The 20,000-nt window shown below is 42.6% G+C and overlaps 3 protein-coding genes across 3 annotated transcripts in view; 1 reads left to right on the top strand and 2 right to left on the bottom strand.

The window, feature by feature from the left end:
- prrt4b (proline rich transmembrane protein 4b) overlaps window positions 1–2,012 on the bottom strand; it is a 20,095-nt gene extending 18,083 nt beyond the window's left edge. Inside the window, exon 1 of the mRNA XM_053415432.1 lies at window positions 1,897–2,012. The gene's annotated coding sequence lies outside the window, so the exon portion shown is untranslated. The remainder of the gene's footprint in view (window positions 1–1,896) is intronic.
- Window positions 2,013–9,196: 7,184 nt separating this feature from the next.
- LOC128429194 (uncharacterized) lies at window positions 9,197–13,003 on the top strand. Its single transcript, XM_053415474.1, has 3 exons — window positions 9,197–9,432; window positions 10,382–11,001; window positions 11,696–13,003. Exons 1-3 carry the CDS (start codon window positions 9,410–9,412, stop codon window positions 12,067–12,069), a joined length of 1,017 nt encoding a protein of 338 aa, XP_053271449.1. The 5' UTR covers window positions 9,197–9,409; the 3' UTR covers window positions 12,070–13,003.
- An 875-nt stretch (window positions 13,004–13,878) lies between these two features.
- LOC128429018 (leptin-B) lies at window positions 13,879–14,654 on the bottom strand. Its single transcript, XM_053415304.1, has 3 exons — window positions 14,628–14,654; window positions 14,380–14,533; window positions 13,879–14,199 (listed from the first exon to the last, which is right to left on the bottom strand). The coding sequence occupies exons 2-3, from the start codon at window positions 14,530–14,532 to the stop codon at window positions 13,879–13,881; spliced, it is 474 nt and encodes a 157-aa protein (XP_053271279.1). The 5' UTR covers window position 14,533; window positions 14,628–14,654.
- Between the last annotated feature and the right edge of the window lie 5,346 nt (window positions 14,655–20,000).

The following is a 20,000-nucleotide window of genomic DNA, read 5'->3' as shown; positions in this document are numbered from 1 at the left end:
CTGGAGAGTGGAATCATTTCCAGATGATCATATTTTCATAATAGGCTCATATATTGCTTTTGCACTGATTCACCCCACTGTGACATGCACTCGTTGCATTCTGGGAAATCCGTCCTCTATCTGTCTTGCAAGGGATGAAGATCAGTGTCTCTCCCGTATCTATTCAGTATTGTAATTTCATTACCAATGGACAGAGCTATACTAATTGTTTGCCCCTTATTTCCATTATTATTATTATTATCCAGCCTTTTACTAGCCGGTTACACCTGCGTGGATAACGTATCGTTACGGTGGTGATTGTGGGAAGTGCAGGATGTGTCGCACACGGGTATCAGGTGTGTGGTCTGTTGTGCGTTTGCTGTTGACGTTGTCGAACGAGTGGTTTTTGGTTTGCAGTTTATAGTTTTCATTTCCGACATCATAAAGTAGCGGTTAGTTTGACCTGGTTAATATCAGGGTCTCCTCCATCTTGGCAGATTTTATAAAACTACAGCCAATTTCGACCAAGTGGGATCGACCACACAAACGTTGTGTATTTGCTTTGCGGATGGAAGCAAAGGTTTTATTCGCCCCTTTTGCTCAGAATAGAAGTGAACGGGAGGTGAAAGTTCTCCGCTGCCCAAAAAAATACACAAATCATTAACCAGTGCATTTGATTAATCCCTGTTGAACTCAGTAATTCCTTCTTCTGATGACTAACTAGTGGAGCCTGAGCTACACTCAGCAGTCCCTGGACAGTCGACCACAGAGAGCTGCCCTCATGTCCAAGAATAACCAAAGCTGCAGCCGTAGATCTGGAATTAGCAGCACCGCAGGCAGCGCTCCAGCATGTTACGTACATGTCCAGCTGCTTTTTTACAACCAAACTGGATCCTCACTCATGCTACTTACAAACAAGGCTAATCCCCCCCTCTCTCCTAATCTCTATGGCCGTCCTGTGATCATTACACCAGTTCCACATGCAGCCACGCAGCTCATCACATCTGCATCTGAAGGAAAAGGGACTTGTTGATTGGCTCAGATTTCACAGATTACACGTCCCCTCCACTGCCTCTTCTGCTCCATCTCTTTAAAGAACCCTCTCATGAAGCTCCCCCGTGCTTGAGGATGACATTCACCGTGCCGGGCTGATGCTCAGTGCTCGGCCCCCCCGAGCTGATGAATGCAGTGGACCTGTCCGTCAGACGAGGACGCCCTCAGACGCAGGCGTTCCACCGGCTGCCTTTGCCATGGAGACAGCCGAAGCCAAAGACGTCTCGCTAATCCGCCGGGATTTGAGCACCTTTTGGACTTTGCTGTTCCGCTCGCTGGGGGTGTGTGTGCTGCACTCACATGCAAAATAGGCAGACACACACTCACACATATGCAAACACACACTCACACACACACACGGTTTGCAATCACCAAAACAAACACACACACATACATACGCACGTAGACATATTTTAGACAACATAAGGAAGCCCAACCCTGATATTCATAGATATTTCTCATATTAATATATGCCTGTACCCAGATGACACACTGACAGACACACACACTCTCTCTCTCTCTCGTTTACACGCACACACACACACACACACCATACATACATGTTTGCTTGATTGCCTTTAAATTCAATTCTTCCCCCATCTCTCTTCAATCCTGATTTTAATAGATATCAATGCAACAACATCAACCTCAAGCCCTGGTACACACGTTCAATGAAATACAGTAACTGTGAGAGTACACCGACACACACACACAATCGTAGTACAGCTGCAGCTACAGTGTCATAGTGTGTTACAGCATGCATATGGGAGGAAAACACACACGTACCCCATATGTACAGACCGGCTGATTAACACACACACACACAGGAAGTGTGTGTACATGCAGATGAAAACAGCTGCTTACCTGCAGATGTGTGGGAGAAGGTGGAGAATACACAGCCAGAGGTGTGAGTGTGTGTGATTGTGTGTCTGTGTGTGTGTGCTGCAGGAGAGAGACCGTCTTTCTGAGCCTGTAGGTTCGTCTGCTGCTGTGAAGCTGAGTTCCAGTCTCCCTCTCTCTCTCTCTCTCTCTCTCTCTCTCGCTCTCTCTCTCTCTCTCTCCCCCCTCTCTCTCTCTCTCTGCACTCGCCCCAGCCTCTCTCGCTCACTGCATCAGTAGAGTCTACTCTGTGGCTTCCATCACAATGCCTGTGGTCACACCTCACTGAGCAAATTGTTCATTAGCAGAGATCAGCCAGTGCTGTGGACACTGGGAAACAGGGTTCGGCGTCAGAATGCGAATACACACACACACACACACACACACACACACAAACACCCACACACACACACACCACGCTGAATCCAAAATACACAACCTAAACACATAGCTGCATTTACACACAAGAACGCATTATTTTAAAAAGACCCAGTAAAACTCATATGCTGATGTTGACTTTTCGGCTGTGCAAATAGATCAGCCACCGCAACACGAAATCAAAGCGCTTGGTTCAGATTGTGGAAAACTTATTACAACTTGTGTTTGCACAGTTTCATCCAACGTTTCTATTGGTTAAGATCAAACTCTGCGTATTGAAGAAATGACTTACTGCTGCATGAGGTCTGCATGAATATTTGTTGTTTGATTTGTTAAACTTATTATCAACAGTTAGTTTTACTAGTGTCTTCTTTAAAAATCAATTTATTCACATTCCCAGACCTTCTTAAAATATGTGGCTTGTGCATCATTACCATAACAAATAAAAATATCCAAATAAAATAAAAGAATCAATTACCAGACAAGAATCCTGATGATTTGGATTCACTTTTGGACAGCTGTCATGTCGTCCATCTTTATATACAGTCCATGGTTAACACTGAATACAGGAGTTACAGAATTGTCTAATATGAATGTAACTTCCAGATAGTGACACTCAATTGTTATTCTTGTGTAGAATTGTATTGTATTATATTGTATTGTATTGTATTGTGTTCAGTTGTGTATTGAATCCACCCACTCAGGCACAGAACAACATCCTCCCCAGTCTCCTACAGAGAAGCGACTCACCTTTGCCACAGTTCACAACATTATTTCGTGGCGTCACCGTCTTATCTCTGTTCACATCGAAGACGTCCAATCGGAGCGTGACCCTGTCGCCCAGTAACTTTCACACATTATCCCCGAGATCTCTAGGATCCTCAGGAATTCCCCACATATAGAAACAATCAGCCCGAGGAAAACATCATTTCCTGAACGGTGGCCGAGCGGAGCTGCCTCTGATGAAGCCCCCTCCGCCCCACAGCCTAATAACATGTTTGACCTTGAGCGTCCTTGCTATTCTTACCACCTTTACTTTTACCCCAGCGAGATAAAGCTCCGGTGTCCTCGCTGCACGTGGACTGGCTCCTTCATTGTCTTTATGTAGGATAAAAGGATTTAGAGAAGACAAAGTATTCCTCACCACCTGAAATACAAGATTTTGTCCTGACCTTCAAAACTTGCAGAGAAGGGACATATGGTTATATCGTGTGGTCTGAACTGAGATGGAGAAGGAACAAGCCTAGTCTTAACTTCACAGATATTGCACAAGGTTTTCAAGGTACCGAATGGAATTACTTTTGTGTAACTGTACACACAAGCACATATTTTGCGCCTGCAGGCCTCACTCTCCTTTAATATGTCCGTAGCCTGTATGCAGTTATGAATTTGGGACAGTCTGATCTTTATACTGAGCCTGAGGACACGACAGACGTGTGTCAGGCATGTGGGTTCTAAATAAAGCTTCTCAGTCTTCTCTGTGCTCCAATTTGATTTATTCATATCCTAAAACAGATTTTCTTTTGTAATAACACGATGTTCCTACGATGTCATGATCTCAAACATCGACTGGATACTTCACCCTCGTATCCAGAAAATCAGTGTGATAAGAACTATCTTAAAAGACAGAAGCAGAGACTATCTTTGAGACGTTGAAACTTTTATATTTGGTCCATGTCCCATCCACTAACATGGAAGAGGCAGGGGTTCATGACCTATACAGCATCCAGCCACCAGGTGGCAATTGAGTTTGATATTGGTGCAGCCTAAAACGTCATCATATGGCTGAAACAATTAGTCCGCTTGAAGAAATCACATTGAGAAATAGTTAGCATTTTTTCTGCTCTCTAATTTTGAATAAAGCAGTAAAGAATAGCTATAATTGATAGATTGATAAAATAATTATTAGTTGCTGCTGTAAAGGCAACAGATAAGTTACTTCTGCTGTCTCTGTGCCCCCCCGTACTCCCCCTGGTGGTAGGTTGCAGCCTCTACTCCAGCTCATCAGAGAAGCCCTGTGTCCTGTTTAGCTTCATGATAACCTCTGGGGAGCGAATCCTGCCCCTGACACATATTCCTGTGTTATCAGCGTGACTGAGGCCCGTGGGCTTCAGTGCGTTAAAGGGGCTTCTCGTGCTTCTTGGAAGCGGCTGGCGACTTGAGGACACTGTGAAGCAGACTGGCGTCTCCTACAGAGCAGTGTGTGTGTGTGTGTGTGTGTGTGTGTGTGTGTGAGAAAGAGAGTGTGTGACTTCATAATGATGTCCTCTCCTTGTACAGTCCGCTGGCTCCGGCTCATGGAAACTATCAGACAATGGTCGACTGTAGAGGTCAGAGAAAGTTTCTTTGTCTGAATGAGAGAAAAAAAAACAATGGACTCTATCAATAGTTTATTGGCTCAGCATCTGTGGAGAACCCACCCAGAGCCTGTTCACTGTCTTTTTATAGTGACGACAAGGTCGAGACCCCGAACCTTTCAAATCCTTTGCCCACTGAAACAATAAATCTTTTCTTCATTTCAAACATATTCAGCTTTTATATTTGTAAAGCATGGTTTTTGGTTTTGTTTGCCTTCCTGCCTTTGTGTTTTAATTGATGATGTTTCATGTTTTACTGAGTGCTGCAGTTTATGAAAGTAAAAGGAGAGTTAGATGTGTCATCAATCTACGTTTCCACATGTGGAACATCAGCGTTCAGGGTCTAAATTTGACCTTTGAGAAAAAATCCATAAAGACATAAATACACACCTTACAGACTACAGACTCTTAACACGCAACACAACGTTCCTGTGCGTGTGTAGAGTCTCCAGAAAGAGTCAAGCGCTGTTTGTTTGTGTACAATGAAGAGTGTTTGTGTGTTTGGTGGCCTGTAAGTGTGTGTGTGTGTGTAAGTTGACGTGTGTGTGTGTGTGTGTGTGTGTAAATGTTTTCTCAGAAAGATTTCCCTTCAGATTTGATGCAGCAGATGAGGCCCGAGAAATCAGCTATGACCTTGGCGGACAAATCAAATATGTGTGTGTGTGTGTGTGTGTGTGTGTGTGTGTGTGTGTGTGTGTGTGTGTGTGTGTGTGTGTGTTTGTGTTTGCACTTACTTAATATTCAGCATCAACAAAGTAATTACACATTTATTATTTTTCGGCCATCAGCTCCTAATGGAAATATCAGACTCTTTAGCTGCTTGCGTCATATTCTTTATTATTTCTTTACGAGTACTTTTTTAGTATCCTCATTTATTTATCATTTATTTGTTAAACCTGCAATTTTTTGTATCAAAGTAGTAATAAATCGAATGTACATTAAATGTACAGTATGAAACATCTGCCTCTAGGGGCGGAAGGAGGAAATACACAAAGAATTGTTACATATTATATATTTAAGTGTTCTTTGTGAAATGAACATAAATACTAATGAACATGATTCCCTGCTGTTTAATTTCCCCTGTTATACTATTTGATCCGATACCTGTCAGGAAAGTGTCAGTAGTCTCTGTGGCCCTGGTGTGACTGACAGCCAAATTACAGCAGATAGCAGATTGATTAAAACACCAAATGACACATGGAGGTTTCAGATGGGATTATGAGGCAGATGTTCGGGTCCGGGCGGGACGTGTGCGTCTGTCGTGTGTAATCAACGCTCGTGTGTTTATACATCAGCTCGGAGCGCCTGCTGGGAATCTAACACGGATGATGGAATGAAGAAAAGCTCAGACAACAAGGTGTCACACGTGAGCTTTGAGCATGATATGAATATAAATCACGCGAAGAAGGCAGGAGGGCGGAAGAAGATGGATGAGGAGAGGAAGCAGAGAGATAATGAAGGTGTGCAGTGTTGTGTCACACTTAATGCTCCTTCCTGGTATTAAAATTAATATTGTATCATGTTTCATGTTCAATATGGGGCATAAATCTGCTGGGGACATGTGGCTCTAAGCTGTCATAGAGAAAGAGCTGCCCTTGTGTCAATGTGTGATAAAGGCCAAGAAATCTCCTGCTGAGGCCAACTCTCAAATTAGGTCTGGACATTTTCTGGAGAGTCTGTAAATAGCTCACGAGTGATTCTATTCTCCGAGCACGAGTAACCGTAAAACTGAAAATGTCCTACATGTTCTCTGAAGTTGGTTCCTCGTGATGTTCTCACCTATGTAGCACTGCACTTCTTTAAAAAAAAAAACATCAATATCTGCGTTTTAATCCGTTTAGATCATTAACCAGAAATGGCAAATTTGACTCATTGCACTTCAGCATATGAATGAAAATGTATTCAGTCACATGACGTCTCGAGCAAATATAACAGAGATGAGTGAAAAGGGGAAAGACTGGGAGAAGAAGCAGGAAGCTGCAGTGGAAATTCTACACCCTGATGTGGGTGGACCCGTCCTGCCCTGAGAACAGAGAATTCACATTCTCTCTCCCCCTCTCCTCTTTCACTTCTCGCCCCCCCAAGGCCAACTTTCTCCCTCTTCGCTGGGACAATAGGGTCCGCGGAGAAACAATGTGAAAAGGAAAAGGCCGGGGGTTTGTGGGGCAGCGATAAAGGGGGTGGTCTGAGGTGCTGAGAGGGGGGGGGGAATGGGTGAGAGGGTCCTGCAGCTTCGCAAGGGAAGGAATGTATAGAAGATCAGTGGGGATGAGGGGCGATGTTAAAGGGGATGACATAAGATTGAGGAGAAGGGCCGGAGAGGGGTAGCTATGGCATTGAGGGTAACACAGGAACATGGCCTGTAGGGGGCCTGGGGGGGGGGGGTCATGTTTTTGTGGGACTCCATCATTTTTCTGCCTGACTGAACCGGAAAGTGACCACGCTGAGCCCAGCAGGGAAAAGCTCAGGCTTCCTCTGTCACTCACAAAGTTTGAACACACACAAAAAAACTGTCAACAAGGTGAAAAGCAGTGGAAATAAAGCTTGAATCAATATGTTTGTGGGGAAAAGGAGTAATTGGAACATGAAAGGAGTCAGTCTCTGTTGACTGTCAGTAAAAATGTTTTTCTCATCAAGACCCATTAATTATTCCCGGGGAAATAAAAAAAGATGTTAGAAAACATCCTCTCCCAATGTGAAAGACAATGATCCGGATCCGCATCAGAACCTAATGAATTCATTCCGGACCCTCAGCCTTTAACCAAGTTTCCTGCTGACCCGTCCGGTAGTTTTTGTGTACTCCTGCCAACTAACAACAACTAACAAACACAGATGAAAACACAACCTCAGGGATAGTAAAATCCTTACACCCTGTCTTTGACCTTTTTAAACACTTCCCCCTGTTGAGAGCTTCAGATTCCTCAAACCAAACCCAGCATATTTACACCCAGGCAGTGGTGTTGTACTAAAATTAGTTATCTGCAGAATAGCAGCATGACATAGCTTCTCAATAATATGGACACAGTGAATTCTATCGAACCCCAAAAAAGAATATTCAGCCATTTTTCTACTAGTTTGCAATATTATAATAGTGTATTCGACACGCACAGCTCTCAGAAGGTCAAAAGTAGAAACAGCAGTATAGGAAAGTGTAAGGTCATGTGTGTGTGTGTCTGTGTGCGTGGTGGGGGAAGGTGCAAATCACTGCAGAAAATAGATCCACAGTGAAGGGCGAGTGTGTTTCTCTGTGTGTGTGTGTGTGTGTGAGTGTGTGTGTGACCTAAAACTGCCTCTGCTGCGTGTGCATGTGAAAGAATGGAAAGATGTGACGGCCATTTTAGAGACACCTACACACAACTCAACTCAGTCATGACGACAACGACTCACATCTACAGCAAACTTCACTGAGATGAACCGACTGGTGACGTCAGAGGAGACATCAACTTCCTTTTGAGAATTCAGATTTTAGATTCATCATAATTATTATCATTACCAGTGGCACATACTTTACACTCACACAGCCAATATCTACCACTTCTATCAATCCACTACTTCCAGTTCAACCAGTGTGAATGCAGGGATTCATCACAGTGCTCCACTCATAAGTTCTCTTCTTTCTGCAGAGAAACCAGCTGTGTTGGTCTCTGGCTCCATCTTGTGGCACGGACATGTCTTGCAGTCATGGGCGGTGAAGAACACAGTGTATTTGTGTGGCTGCAGAGGGATTGATTATTACATCGTGGTTAGAGAGAGCAGCTTATTGACCAGCAGGAGCAGAGAGAGAGAGAGAACTACAGGTCATGGGTTCGACCCCTTACTGGTTTAATCATCTTCATCTTACGAGCACTTTGCATCCTCTTCATCGATACTCTTCCTTCCAACTATGTTTGCAGCAGTTCACTAAGTCAGGGGCAACACACTTTGGTCACTATGATTTCATCACTTTATACACAAATACTTTATACTATAAAAACCTCTGTTTAATCTGCTGCATCAATATATGTATATTTATATATATTATGGTTATATAAGGTTTTGTTTCAAAAATCATGAATAAGATGTTTTAATAGATTTAAATTATTATTTATTTTATAACAACAATAATAATATCAACATTTATAGTCATAATAATGTTTTGAGAAAAGAAATATGTCAATAAAGTTTGTATTATATTATATATCATAAGTAGTATTAGAATTATCAACAGTATAACTATTATTAAGTATAAGTACAAAAATTATAATAATGTTTTGAAAAAGGATTAATACAAATGCTTTAAGCAATATTGACAATGTCAATAAAAACAATTGATAATAATAACATCATCGCCATCAATATTATTATTATACTGTTATTATATTTACAAATATTATAATTTTTATTGTTGTTGTTACAATGTTAAACACGTTTATAATACTTATAATAATAGTGACGATTAAATTTCCTCCTGCCGTAAATCAGCTGTTCATTTGACGGGAGCGAGCGCCTCGTCATGGTTAGCCTCATAGCCTTGAACCAGCGGCTCGGTGCGCGTTCACGCGCCTGCAGGAACCGGTACCGTGAGTAAAGAGTCGGGGACAGAAACACCGACACGGGCGTCGGTTGCTTTTTCCCTTTCATTGTTAATAACAGCACTGACACACACGGTTCTTCTCCGGCGCTGAGAGGAGGGCACACCGGGGACAAAGCCGACCCAGTGGCCGACGTTCCGCAGTGTCCAGGCGGGCAGGAGCACCGGGACGAGCCGGGGCCTGGTTGGTGTCATGGGGAATCTGGCGCCGACAGCGTAAGTGAAGGACACGTTGCTCTGGATGACATTTGCTCACCTTTTAGTCGTGAATGCGGAGCCTGCGTAACACGAGAGGATGCAGGATGAGGAATGTCTGGGGTGGGGGCGAACGTGCACGTACATGCACGAGCACATGATGGAGTGATGGGGGTTTAGGCCCGACTGAGCTTTGCTGGTCAGTTATAACTAGTAATAATAATAATAATCTACATAGTATTATACCCTCAGAGGATAAGCAGTATAGATGATCGATGGAGGGATGGGTATTAATAATTAAAAATTAAAATAAAAATGTAATTACATTTTAGGTCCACCCTCTATTCATGTGTATTGATATTGGCAAGAACTGTCAAGAACTAAATTATTGAACACATGTCACACCAATGGCTGGAACTGCTTCTCTCTGGCGAAGCGTCTGGTGTCAGATGGTAGTGATGATGATGATGAAGAGTCAAAAATAGTCCCAAATATATAAATATAACTCGATCAGAGGAACAACAACAATGCCGATTGGCCGGTCTTCAGGCTCGACAGGTTCAGGTGGTTCTTCTGCTCCTTTTGTTTAGGTGTCATGTTCTGAAACCAAATACCTGAGGCAGCTTTCCAAACACGCCCACGTGCTCAGGCCTCACTTCAGGCTTTTGTTCTGGCAGAGAATCGGAAAACGCTGTGTTTGCATACATAGCACAAATTAGCTTTGTCTGGTTTAAGTAGCTCTACGGCAGCAACGAGGTTTTATCTTCTTATCTGATAACTGGCTCAGGTTACACTCACACAGACACACACAGACATTAATCTGGTGATGATTGGAAAACTAGGTCAATTTCTTATCCAGGTTGAGCAGGTTTCCAGCTGTAAAGACGCTTGACATTTGCCTTTATTTAAGAACTTTAAATGGTTTTATTTCTCTGTCATTCTAAATCTGACTTTTTCTCTTTTTCTCCAGTTTTCTCCGGATTGATGACTCAACCCCTGAACAAGACAGCGGAGGGAGGTTCATGACCCGGAGGATCAGGAACAACATCACTTATTATCACGCTGTACTTCCAGAGGCAGGTCACCAGGTAACGCCGTGTCCAACCAAAGAGTCTCAGAGCCCCCCCGCTCTGCCCCTCAGCGACCCCCCCTCTGCAGACTCTCCCTCCTCCCCGCTGCTCTCTGATTCACCCTCACACACGACCGCCTCCACCCACGGCCGGTCACATGCCCGTCCGCTTCTTCTTTTCTTCCCCTGGCTCGGTGCCCGGCCGGCGGGTGTGGCCAAGTACAGGGACCTCTACCTGACCCGTGGCCTCGACGTCCTGGTGGTGCAGAGCGGTGTCATGCACTTCCTGTGGCCTCGTTGGGGCCTCGACTACGGATCGGAGGTGTTGCAGGTTCTGGAGGAGCCTCAGTTCTCGGGGAGGGAGGTGCTGGTCCACTCGGCCTCCATCGGCGGCTACACTTTCACCCAGGTGCTCGCCCAAATCGCTCAGGGGCCCAAACAGCACGCAGGCCTGGCCCAGAGGGTGATAGGGCACGTCTACGACAGCTTGGTGGTCGGCTCCCTGGAGCACATGGCGATAGGTGAGTGAGAGTGAATCCACCGCACGTCCACCAGGGCTCAGGTTGCAATCCTGTCAAAGTCGTGTGTCACATCTTTAAATAATTTATCAGGCTGCCGACCAACTGGCCCAGTTTCTCCAGTGCTGCAGGAAAACTTCCAGTCAGCTTGTTCCTAACGCAACCTGCCGCGGGACAGTGGCTGCAAACGTCAATTTACATTTATATCAGGCTGGACCTCAATATATTTTTAGAGATAGATTATATAGAATAGATAAGAAACAATAACCAATAATAAAGTTAATATCATTTTGCAGCCACTGTCTTAATGCACCCTCCAAACAGGGTGCAAGTTTATAAATTCATTTAGCTTTTTTAAGGCTTTAACTCAAGATTTCTTAGTGTAGTATCTTTCTATATTGTCTATCTTTCTATAGAAGTAATGAATATTATTCGACATACTTTCAAAAGTTGTAAATTGTAATCTGCACATAAAGTATATATGTTTTTGCCTTGTGAACACGATATCTCTAATACGCCTTGAGGGAATGTTTCATAATTTGGTCCAAGCATTCACTCGAACTCAAAGATGAACTGATTCGATTTTGAAGGTCAAAGGTCACTGTGACCCCATTTAATGTCTGAACCTGAATACGAGGACAATATGTCTCTTTTTAATGTCACCCTGTTAATCACATGCTCTCTCGTTGCTGTTCAGGCCTCGGCAAGACTCTGGTGCCGCGTTTCGAGGGCTTCGTCAAAAACGCGGCCATGTTTTACTTCTGGCTCTTCAAGTCCCACACGGCAGACTTTTACAGCAGCAGTATCCAGGTTTTCCGCAACAGCCCGATAAGCACGCCAGCCCTCTTCTTCTTCAGCGAGGACGACGCCCTGTGCGACTGGGCTGCCGTGGAGAACACTATTGACCTCTGGAGGAAGAGAGGCGTGGCCGTGGAGAGCCGGAAGTGGAAGGAGTCGACACACGCGGCGCACATGCGGTGCCACCCGCAAGAGTACCTGTCCACGCTGGACGGATTCCTGAAGTCACTGCCGACCCTCTCCCTCAAATCAAACATGGAAGATGCTTCATGATTTCCAGTAGATGAATTTTAACCTTGCACCTTGAACAACGATAGTTTCTTTAGCTGTTAGACTTTGTTGTTGGTTGATTCTAGTATTTAATATATTTCAGTGGAGCTTTTGTCTTGTGATGTTTGTTTTGCACAACAGGTGTTGTCTGGAGCCTGCACCATGAAACATCAGAATGCTAATCTTTACAAAAATAATATATCTGTGTTATTAGGAGCAATCCATCCATTCATTGAATTCTGGGGTGAACTGGGGGTAGATGAAGATGAAGGCTAGAATATGGTTCCTCTTCCTCGAAACCTGTCAGAAGTCTGGCAGTAGCATTTTGGACCAGTTGTAGACACAAGGATGACTGATGGCATCACAACAATATGATCAAATAGAAATACTCTTTGGAATAGAACAAGAAACGCAAGGATTACTTTACAACTATTAAAGTAAGGCAAAAGATTTAAGTGCAGGAATTGTTTTAACGATCCTTTGAATATGTGTTTCTGATGAATGGAAATGTTATGAAATTTGATTTAAAAAGTGACATGTATTCCAGTGATGTCAAACTGTTTCTACAGTTAAAGAGAAAGAGAAAAGTACTGAGTACCTGACCGCAGCAATATTACTCTACTGGCTTATGTATATTTATTGATCTTTGTGATTTGTTTTATGGTGAAACATCTGTCTCTGCACGGATTCTATGAGAGTGATGACAACATGTTTCTTGATCTATCTTGATAATCTGAGGTCAGACCAAAGAAACTTGGACAACGCACTGATCTCACTTATTGGCACACGCCCCTTATTGCTGCATGCACATCAGAGGCATGAATGAAGAAATGAATATGATATGTGATGCACAGACAAAATAGATGTGATTCTCTGTAATCATGGAAATATATTTGCAGTGTGTGCACTATTTTTCTAATAAAAAATAAGAAAACGACATAGTATACCAATCATTACCAGACTCTAAAAAAATATTTATATAGAATATTTAAATTTAAATATTAAATGTATTTGTTTCTTTTTTTCGTTTTAAAGCAACAAATCCTCCAACATTATTATAATAATTTATAGAAACAAACGTCAACTCCCCCCCTGAAATATCACTGGTCCCCCCCCCCCCCCCCCCCCCGGACCTGACAGGTAGTTGGTTCATTCCCTGAAACTACTATATTTACTTTTTGGTGTCCTTGTCTGCATTTGTGTGTGTGTGTGTATGTGTATGTGCGTGTGCGTGTGCGTGAGTGTGTGTCTGTGTGTGTGTGTGTGAGTGTGTGTGTGTCTGTGTGTGAGTGTGTGTGTGTGTGTGTAAGTTTTCCTGGTTATCTGACAGATGTGTGCGTAATCGTGCTTGATAACAAACAGACAAAGTCATCATAACCTGGTGGAGTAAAAAATAAATAATCTACAATCACAAACAGTGACTAAAACTTTTATTTCAGAGTTTAATGTATTTCTGCTAAAAAAAGAGCTTAAGGAAAAATTGTAAAACAAACAACACACTTAATTTATTTAAATTAAATCAATGTTCATTTCCATACTTAGATAGAGTATAGATATAGAAATAGATTTTGCAGCCGATAAAATATCAATTTATACAAATAAGTCTTACAAAGACATCAACATTTTATGTATGTTTACATTTAAATATTTGTATACATAGAACTCGCTCCTTTGCAACTAGAGGAGCAGCGTCAGATTGAGAATTATTCTGAAAAATAGTATTTACAAAGATTTATGTGCAAAGACAAATTTGATTAGTGAGTACATTGAGCTCTCGGTGCAAACAAGCCTCTGTATGATGAGTGTGAATTCTCAGCAGACCTTGAGCTTGTCCTCCTTGAGAAGCAGCATCTCCATGTAGAGCTGCACCTTCGTCAGCGTCAGGTACAGCTGACTCACCGGGAACTGGTTGTCTGTGACCACCCCGCTGGGTCGGGACTGGACGGGGCAGTCCAGGATCTGGGCCAAGGCGCGCACCCGTCCCTCCAAGCTGGAGACGTCGGTCTGGACCTGGATGACGAGTTGGGTGAAGGGATTCTGCAGCTCTATGTCCAAGAGGCCCAGCTCGTGGCTGATGCTGGCGAGTCCATCGATAGAGGGAGTGCTGACTTCTATCAGCGGGAACACCGACAGCTAAGGAACAGAAGAAGAATTTGAAACCTTTAAACCTTAAAAGATAAAGTTTTCTATCAGCAATGATTCAAAAACAATAATTTGTATCTCTTTATGGATAAAAGGCCATCAAATAAACACGTCTAAGACTTTTCCTGAAAACACAGAGATCCCACAGCCCTGGGACAGACAGCATCATACCTGTCTCCTCACTAACTTGATGTGGACCTGAGTTGTCTGAACCATATTCTTGATGTCGTATATGGTTTTTCTGATGGAGCCTCTCCTCGAGGGGCGACTTGTGGAACCAGCTGCCATCAGAGCGGCACAGAGAAGGGTCAGAGGGAAGTGCATCCTAAACAACAACAAAAAACAAAGTTATTATAAAACATTTTTGTCTCTCTATACGTAAACCCTCCATACTTGAAAATAGGGGGAAATCTTCTCACCTTGTAGCTGCTCCTGTTGCACGGAATGACGAGACAGATGACACATGGCTGTTTGCAGGTTTCCCCCCATTTAAATACTCTTCTGTAACTCAAGTCCCCCCCCACCTCCCCTCCCTCCCGTCTCCTCCTCCAGCTGGTCAGCACACTTTCATTTATTATGAAACATATTGACACGTTAAAAAAATAAAAATAGACAGAAGACTTCCCATCTTTCTGACTCGGCCGTCTGGAACTCGCACACATCCTGTGTTCCCACTATTTGTTTCCCCCTCAGATTTCATCACTGGTGTGTCTGCTGATAAAAGATCATGAGCTTTAAGTACTGGCACATGTGTAGGTAGGCTGAAGCTGGAGTTGGCCAAAACATGCAGTGCAAAGCAACTAATACTCCAAAACCAAAGATAGAAACGGATCATGAAAGAATGGTGAATTACAGTATAACTGCCGTGTTACACACATTTAGGTGAAATGCTTTCAGGGAAACTGGTATTTCCTCGTCTCGAAAACCAGAATAAAGGCCGAACTAGATTAGCCGTTCCTGTTGAAGACGCCCTGAGACAACAAAGAAACAGTCACATTTTTTACATTCCTTTTTTTTTTTTCAAAATATGCTCAAATGTATGGAATCTGTCAGTCGGTGGGGGGGGGGGACAACACCTAACCAGCCCCTGTAAGCGTCTCTGCTTCCCAGTTGACAGTTGCGGTTCAACCTCTGGAGAGAGGATTTGTTGCTGTTGTGAAACTCTGGACGTGATTCTCCGGTGATTCTCCACAGAACATGTCTGGGCCCTATTTCTCTGGTTGAGGATGAATTCCAAATTCAAACATGTGGCAAAGTTCAACTCAAGACATCAAAACAACTTTTTTCATTGTTTCTGAGGAAATCTGACTCATTGAACGATTCCTCCTACGCCTATGAAAAGTACTGAGGCAAATGAATATCATTCCTCTGCTGACGGGGCAGAGGGCGAATGATATTGACCAGTCGCTGATTGGTCGACTGTTCCCGCAAATGGTCCATCCAGATCGGCCCCTGAACCAGTTGCTCTTCTTGACCTTCCCACAGGATTCATCCGTACTCAGAGGGGAAATACTTCTACTCTGACGTAAATGATACAGAGAATCTAAGCATCTAACATGGGCCGAGTCACTTATTGGAATATCTGCTTTGTTCGATTCCAGTAAAATCCATGTGGAGTATGGTCTCCTCCATTCAAACCCCCGCTCCCTCATGTTCTCTCATCACCAGCTGAACTCCCGTCTGTTAAGAATAGCTGCGGTTTAATGAATAATGAAATAACTGTACAGTAGACTTGGATCTTCCAGAGGTTCAGACGTCAGACAGATTCATCTGAGGTTCGTTAATAAACCACAATCTTTTGAAGTAACACATTTTGTAGAGATGGTGTTTGGTAGATGACTCGAGGCTTTACTGGAGAAAACCTTTAAACTAAGATAGTGTTAGTCGGATAAAACTCACACTTCTGTGGCTCCATGAATGTATGACTGAAATGTCCTGAAGATATCCAGAGGGACCGTTTGTGAGAATTATTATATCTATGAATACATGAAAGTATTGTTTAGTATAGGATGATGAGTACCAGCAGTTTGAAAAGATTGTGTAATGCTGTCTATTCTGAAGAAAGAACCCCAGAGACTTGGAGGAAATTCTTTTGTGATGGTCTGTCAGGTTTTCATTGGCTTATCTGAATAATACCAGAGATATAGTTTCTCGAGAAACAGGATGATTAAGACTTTGGATCTCGAGGGAGGGAAACTCAGGCGAGCACCGATTCTCCACAAAAATGGTCTTTTCTTTATTCTTATAAAATTACTTTCTTCTTTAATTTGCAACTTTGTTCTTTTAGAACTACAACTTCTTTCCTGTAAACTTAGTTCATGGAATGTTATGAAATTCTTCTACATATGGCCCTAATAGTCTGACGTACAGAATTATTGTTTCTACAGGTTTTTGTTTTCTTTTCACTGTTTACCTCTTTTTTTTTAAATGCGGGATTTCTGAAGAAAGACAAAGCAGAATACTGATGACTATACAACACCAACCATGACTTTCATAGAAGCAGCTTGTCCATCTATTGAACGTTACGACCATTCTTTCACAACCTCTGTATGGTTTCTCGTTTTTGTGTCATTTCCAGTGGCCAGAATTAAAAACAGTAGCACTGTCAGTTTTACCATCAGCAGCGTGAATAACCGGAACCGGACTTTATCCCTGGTTGAGTCAGGTTCAGACGCAGGCTTGTGTTGATTAAGTTGAATCATGTCTCAAAGCCAAGAAAAGCAAACTTCTCCTCAGCCGCTTTTTTGTTTTCTATCAAATGAGACATTAAGTCATCCATGTTTAACTCTCGTTACCGTAACTTTGGTGTAAACACGTCATGGGGAGGAGACTACCAGTATGAAACTGGGAATTAATGAAAATTAATCAGATAAAAAAAACATTCTGTCTCCAACTTGGATCTTTTATTTTGAACAGGCTTGAAATAGATGGAGCTGTAGTGAGTCCTAGGTTGCAGTTCTCCAAACATCCTCTGGAGGGCTACAGCCACCCAGAGATACAGCAGAGCACCAGTTTGTCAGCTTGTGTTTGAATTCGTCTCCTCAGCGTTTGACAGTGTTCCCCTTTTTATTCATTTTCTCCTACTGCAAAACAAACCTTGTAGAATTTTATATGAAATGAATAATCTCGGGAAAATATTAAGGGCTTTGATTTTTGTCATGTTGTTTACATCAGTGGCTTTTCCAGAATAGTTTTATTCCCTTTTACTGAACATTTCTTCTATTCTTTGAAACAATAGAAGAAATGTTAAATCATGTTGTATTGTTTTACGTCTTCGTGGCAAATCTGGAATCCAATTATAAACCGATACTCTAATAAATCCTCTGTGTTTGTACTTTCACAAATGTATCAATGAAATTCTTTTAAAGAATGAAAACTACAATGTTTCCAGCAAAATAACCATCAATTGACTTCTTCTCTCCAAACCTTACATTTTGTATGAAATTACACAAAGCCACAGATATTAAATATAGATATCTTCCAGTGAGATAAAATGTCCTTTCTGTGTCTTATGCCTGTGGTGGTCACCAGTTTGAGCCACTCCATAGTAAGTGGCACAGGAGCAAAAGTGAGTCCACCAACCCGAGTCCCTATCTGAGGACACGGATGAGGCGCTGGCCTATTTCCCCGGGTGATGTGCGACACAAATTTGTGGACCCCACTCGGGATTTAGCCGAGAATCTCCAGCTCGGGAGCCGAAGGTCAGCCGGCGATTTGTTTGGTCAATTAGCGGATGCAGGGGGGGGGGGGGGGTCTACTGGAAAACATGGAGGTCGTGTTGGTCTGAAGATGCTCACCATGTGGGCAGAGCTGGCATTAGTTGGCCCTGTTGTTTGTTAGTTGTATTAACAGTATGTAAACAAGTGACTTTAAATAAATGGGTTATTTTATGATTAGCTGCTGTGGTCGCTGTGTTTATGGACTTTTACTTGAATTGTGAGACAATAAAAAATAAAATCTGTGATAAATTATAATTGCAATGTCTGTATCAGTGTTATTTATGATTCAGTAACAGTAAACAACAACACACACTTATTTGTGTAGATACACAAAGTGCGGGAACAATTGCAGCCGATCCCAGATGATGGTTGTAACATTCTGGATATAGACGACAAAACAGCTCAGAATTAATTGAATTTAATCTTTATTCATCAACATTACAATAACAAAACATGTAAGAGAAGAAAATCAGAACTGAACATGTGGAACCAAGCAGCATGACATCACAACATCAGAGAAGAGGGCGGGACGCGACACACGTGCTTAATCCTGCTCGTTGTGTTTACCAGCTATATGCACAGTACATACACACGCGTGTGCAAACACTCACTGAGCGATTTGGTCACGTGTTCCGTGTGAGTGACGCCTCGTCAGCGCATGGGAAGCAGAGCCTCGGGTCTTGATGCACAAAAGCCACATTGTGAAGGCTCGTGGGGTTTCGGATAAATAATCTGATTTATGTAACACAGAGAACGTCAAAGGCTCAAAGACGCACGTTTCCTGTCCCTCAGCTCATTTGGTCACAATGTGTGAGCATCTTTCTGCCTGGTGATGAGATTCTATTCATAATTGTTGAGACTGACACTCCTATAACATTACAACACATGTTTTTTAACAAGTATACCTTCAATAAATATAATAATATATACAGGAGCATGTAATCTAAATTATTTTGAGTGTATAGATTGAAGCAACATCACACTTTATTTACTGTCTCATTAGGGAGAATGTAAAATCACAGAAAATGTCCACACAAACACACAAACACAGCATATAAGTGGCCGATCTCATTAAAATAAATAACATGATATAAATCTATGTATTAATTATGAATGCATGAGAGGTTGTTATGCTCGGATATAGAAAGAAATACATGGTTTCCCCTGACGTGATGAAAGCAGGATCTGACATGTGCACTAAATGTTCCACGTTGAAGGAGGAGCTCACTGTCGTTCTGATTTAGTTTTTCCAGAATCTGCTTCTGAACCGTCTCAAAGCTCCAGGAACTAATCTCCATTTCTCCTTGCCTCCCACAGTTTGCCCATAAAGATCATGTATATCATTCTGCTCTTTAATGACACTCCCTTCCTATGTAGTGTGAAATAATAGTGTATGTGAACAGTATGTGTTCTTATCCTATTTAAACATTTCTATAGCTTCTATTTCACCCTTTATCTTTTATTGAATAGTCTTTAATCAGGCACCGACAGGTTTTCTCCACACAATTGTGTCTGTACAGTGACAATAAAGATCTATTCAATCATTTGCATCTTAAACTTGATGCCTGATTGTCAACTGATAATAAGAAACTCCTAACTTCAGCCACGCCTTGTACGCACTCCCATCCTGTTAGATCTTAACACACCTGGAAGTAAGACTGTGAGGACGGCCCTCGCTCTGAAACTCCCCCGGAGGAGACGTACTCACTGCTCCATCAGGAAGACAGAAGGAGGACGTCTCACCTCAGATGCTAGAATCCAGTGCAGATACTTTTTGGGGTAAGGGCTTCCTGGCTACTGCCTTGGGAACAGCAAGCCCAGACCGCAAAAAGACCCACAAAGGACAAAAGGGTTCATGATCACAACCTCGTGCCGACGTCCTCGGCACCTGCAGGAAAGAGAAAGAGACGTCAGTGCATCAGATCCATGGAAAGAGTTTATGAAATATTGTTCCCCCTCCTAATTCTACAGTAAAATAACAATAATCTGGTCAAAAAAGAGTCGACACCTCATGACTAACTTCACCCACAATGCACCTGTCATCCTCTGAGAGCCCAGCAGACCTCACACACA

Source organism: Pleuronectes platessa, chromosome 22 (assembly GCF_947347685.1).
Source record: "Pleuronectes platessa chromosome 22, fPlePla1.1, whole genome shotgun sequence".
Taxonomy (NCBI): domain Eukaryota; kingdom Metazoa; phylum Chordata; class Actinopteri; order Pleuronectiformes; family Pleuronectidae; genus Pleuronectes; species Pleuronectes platessa.
The sequence above is the reverse complement of the archived record's forward strand: the minus strand, read 5'-3'. Positions and strand labels throughout refer to the sequence as shown.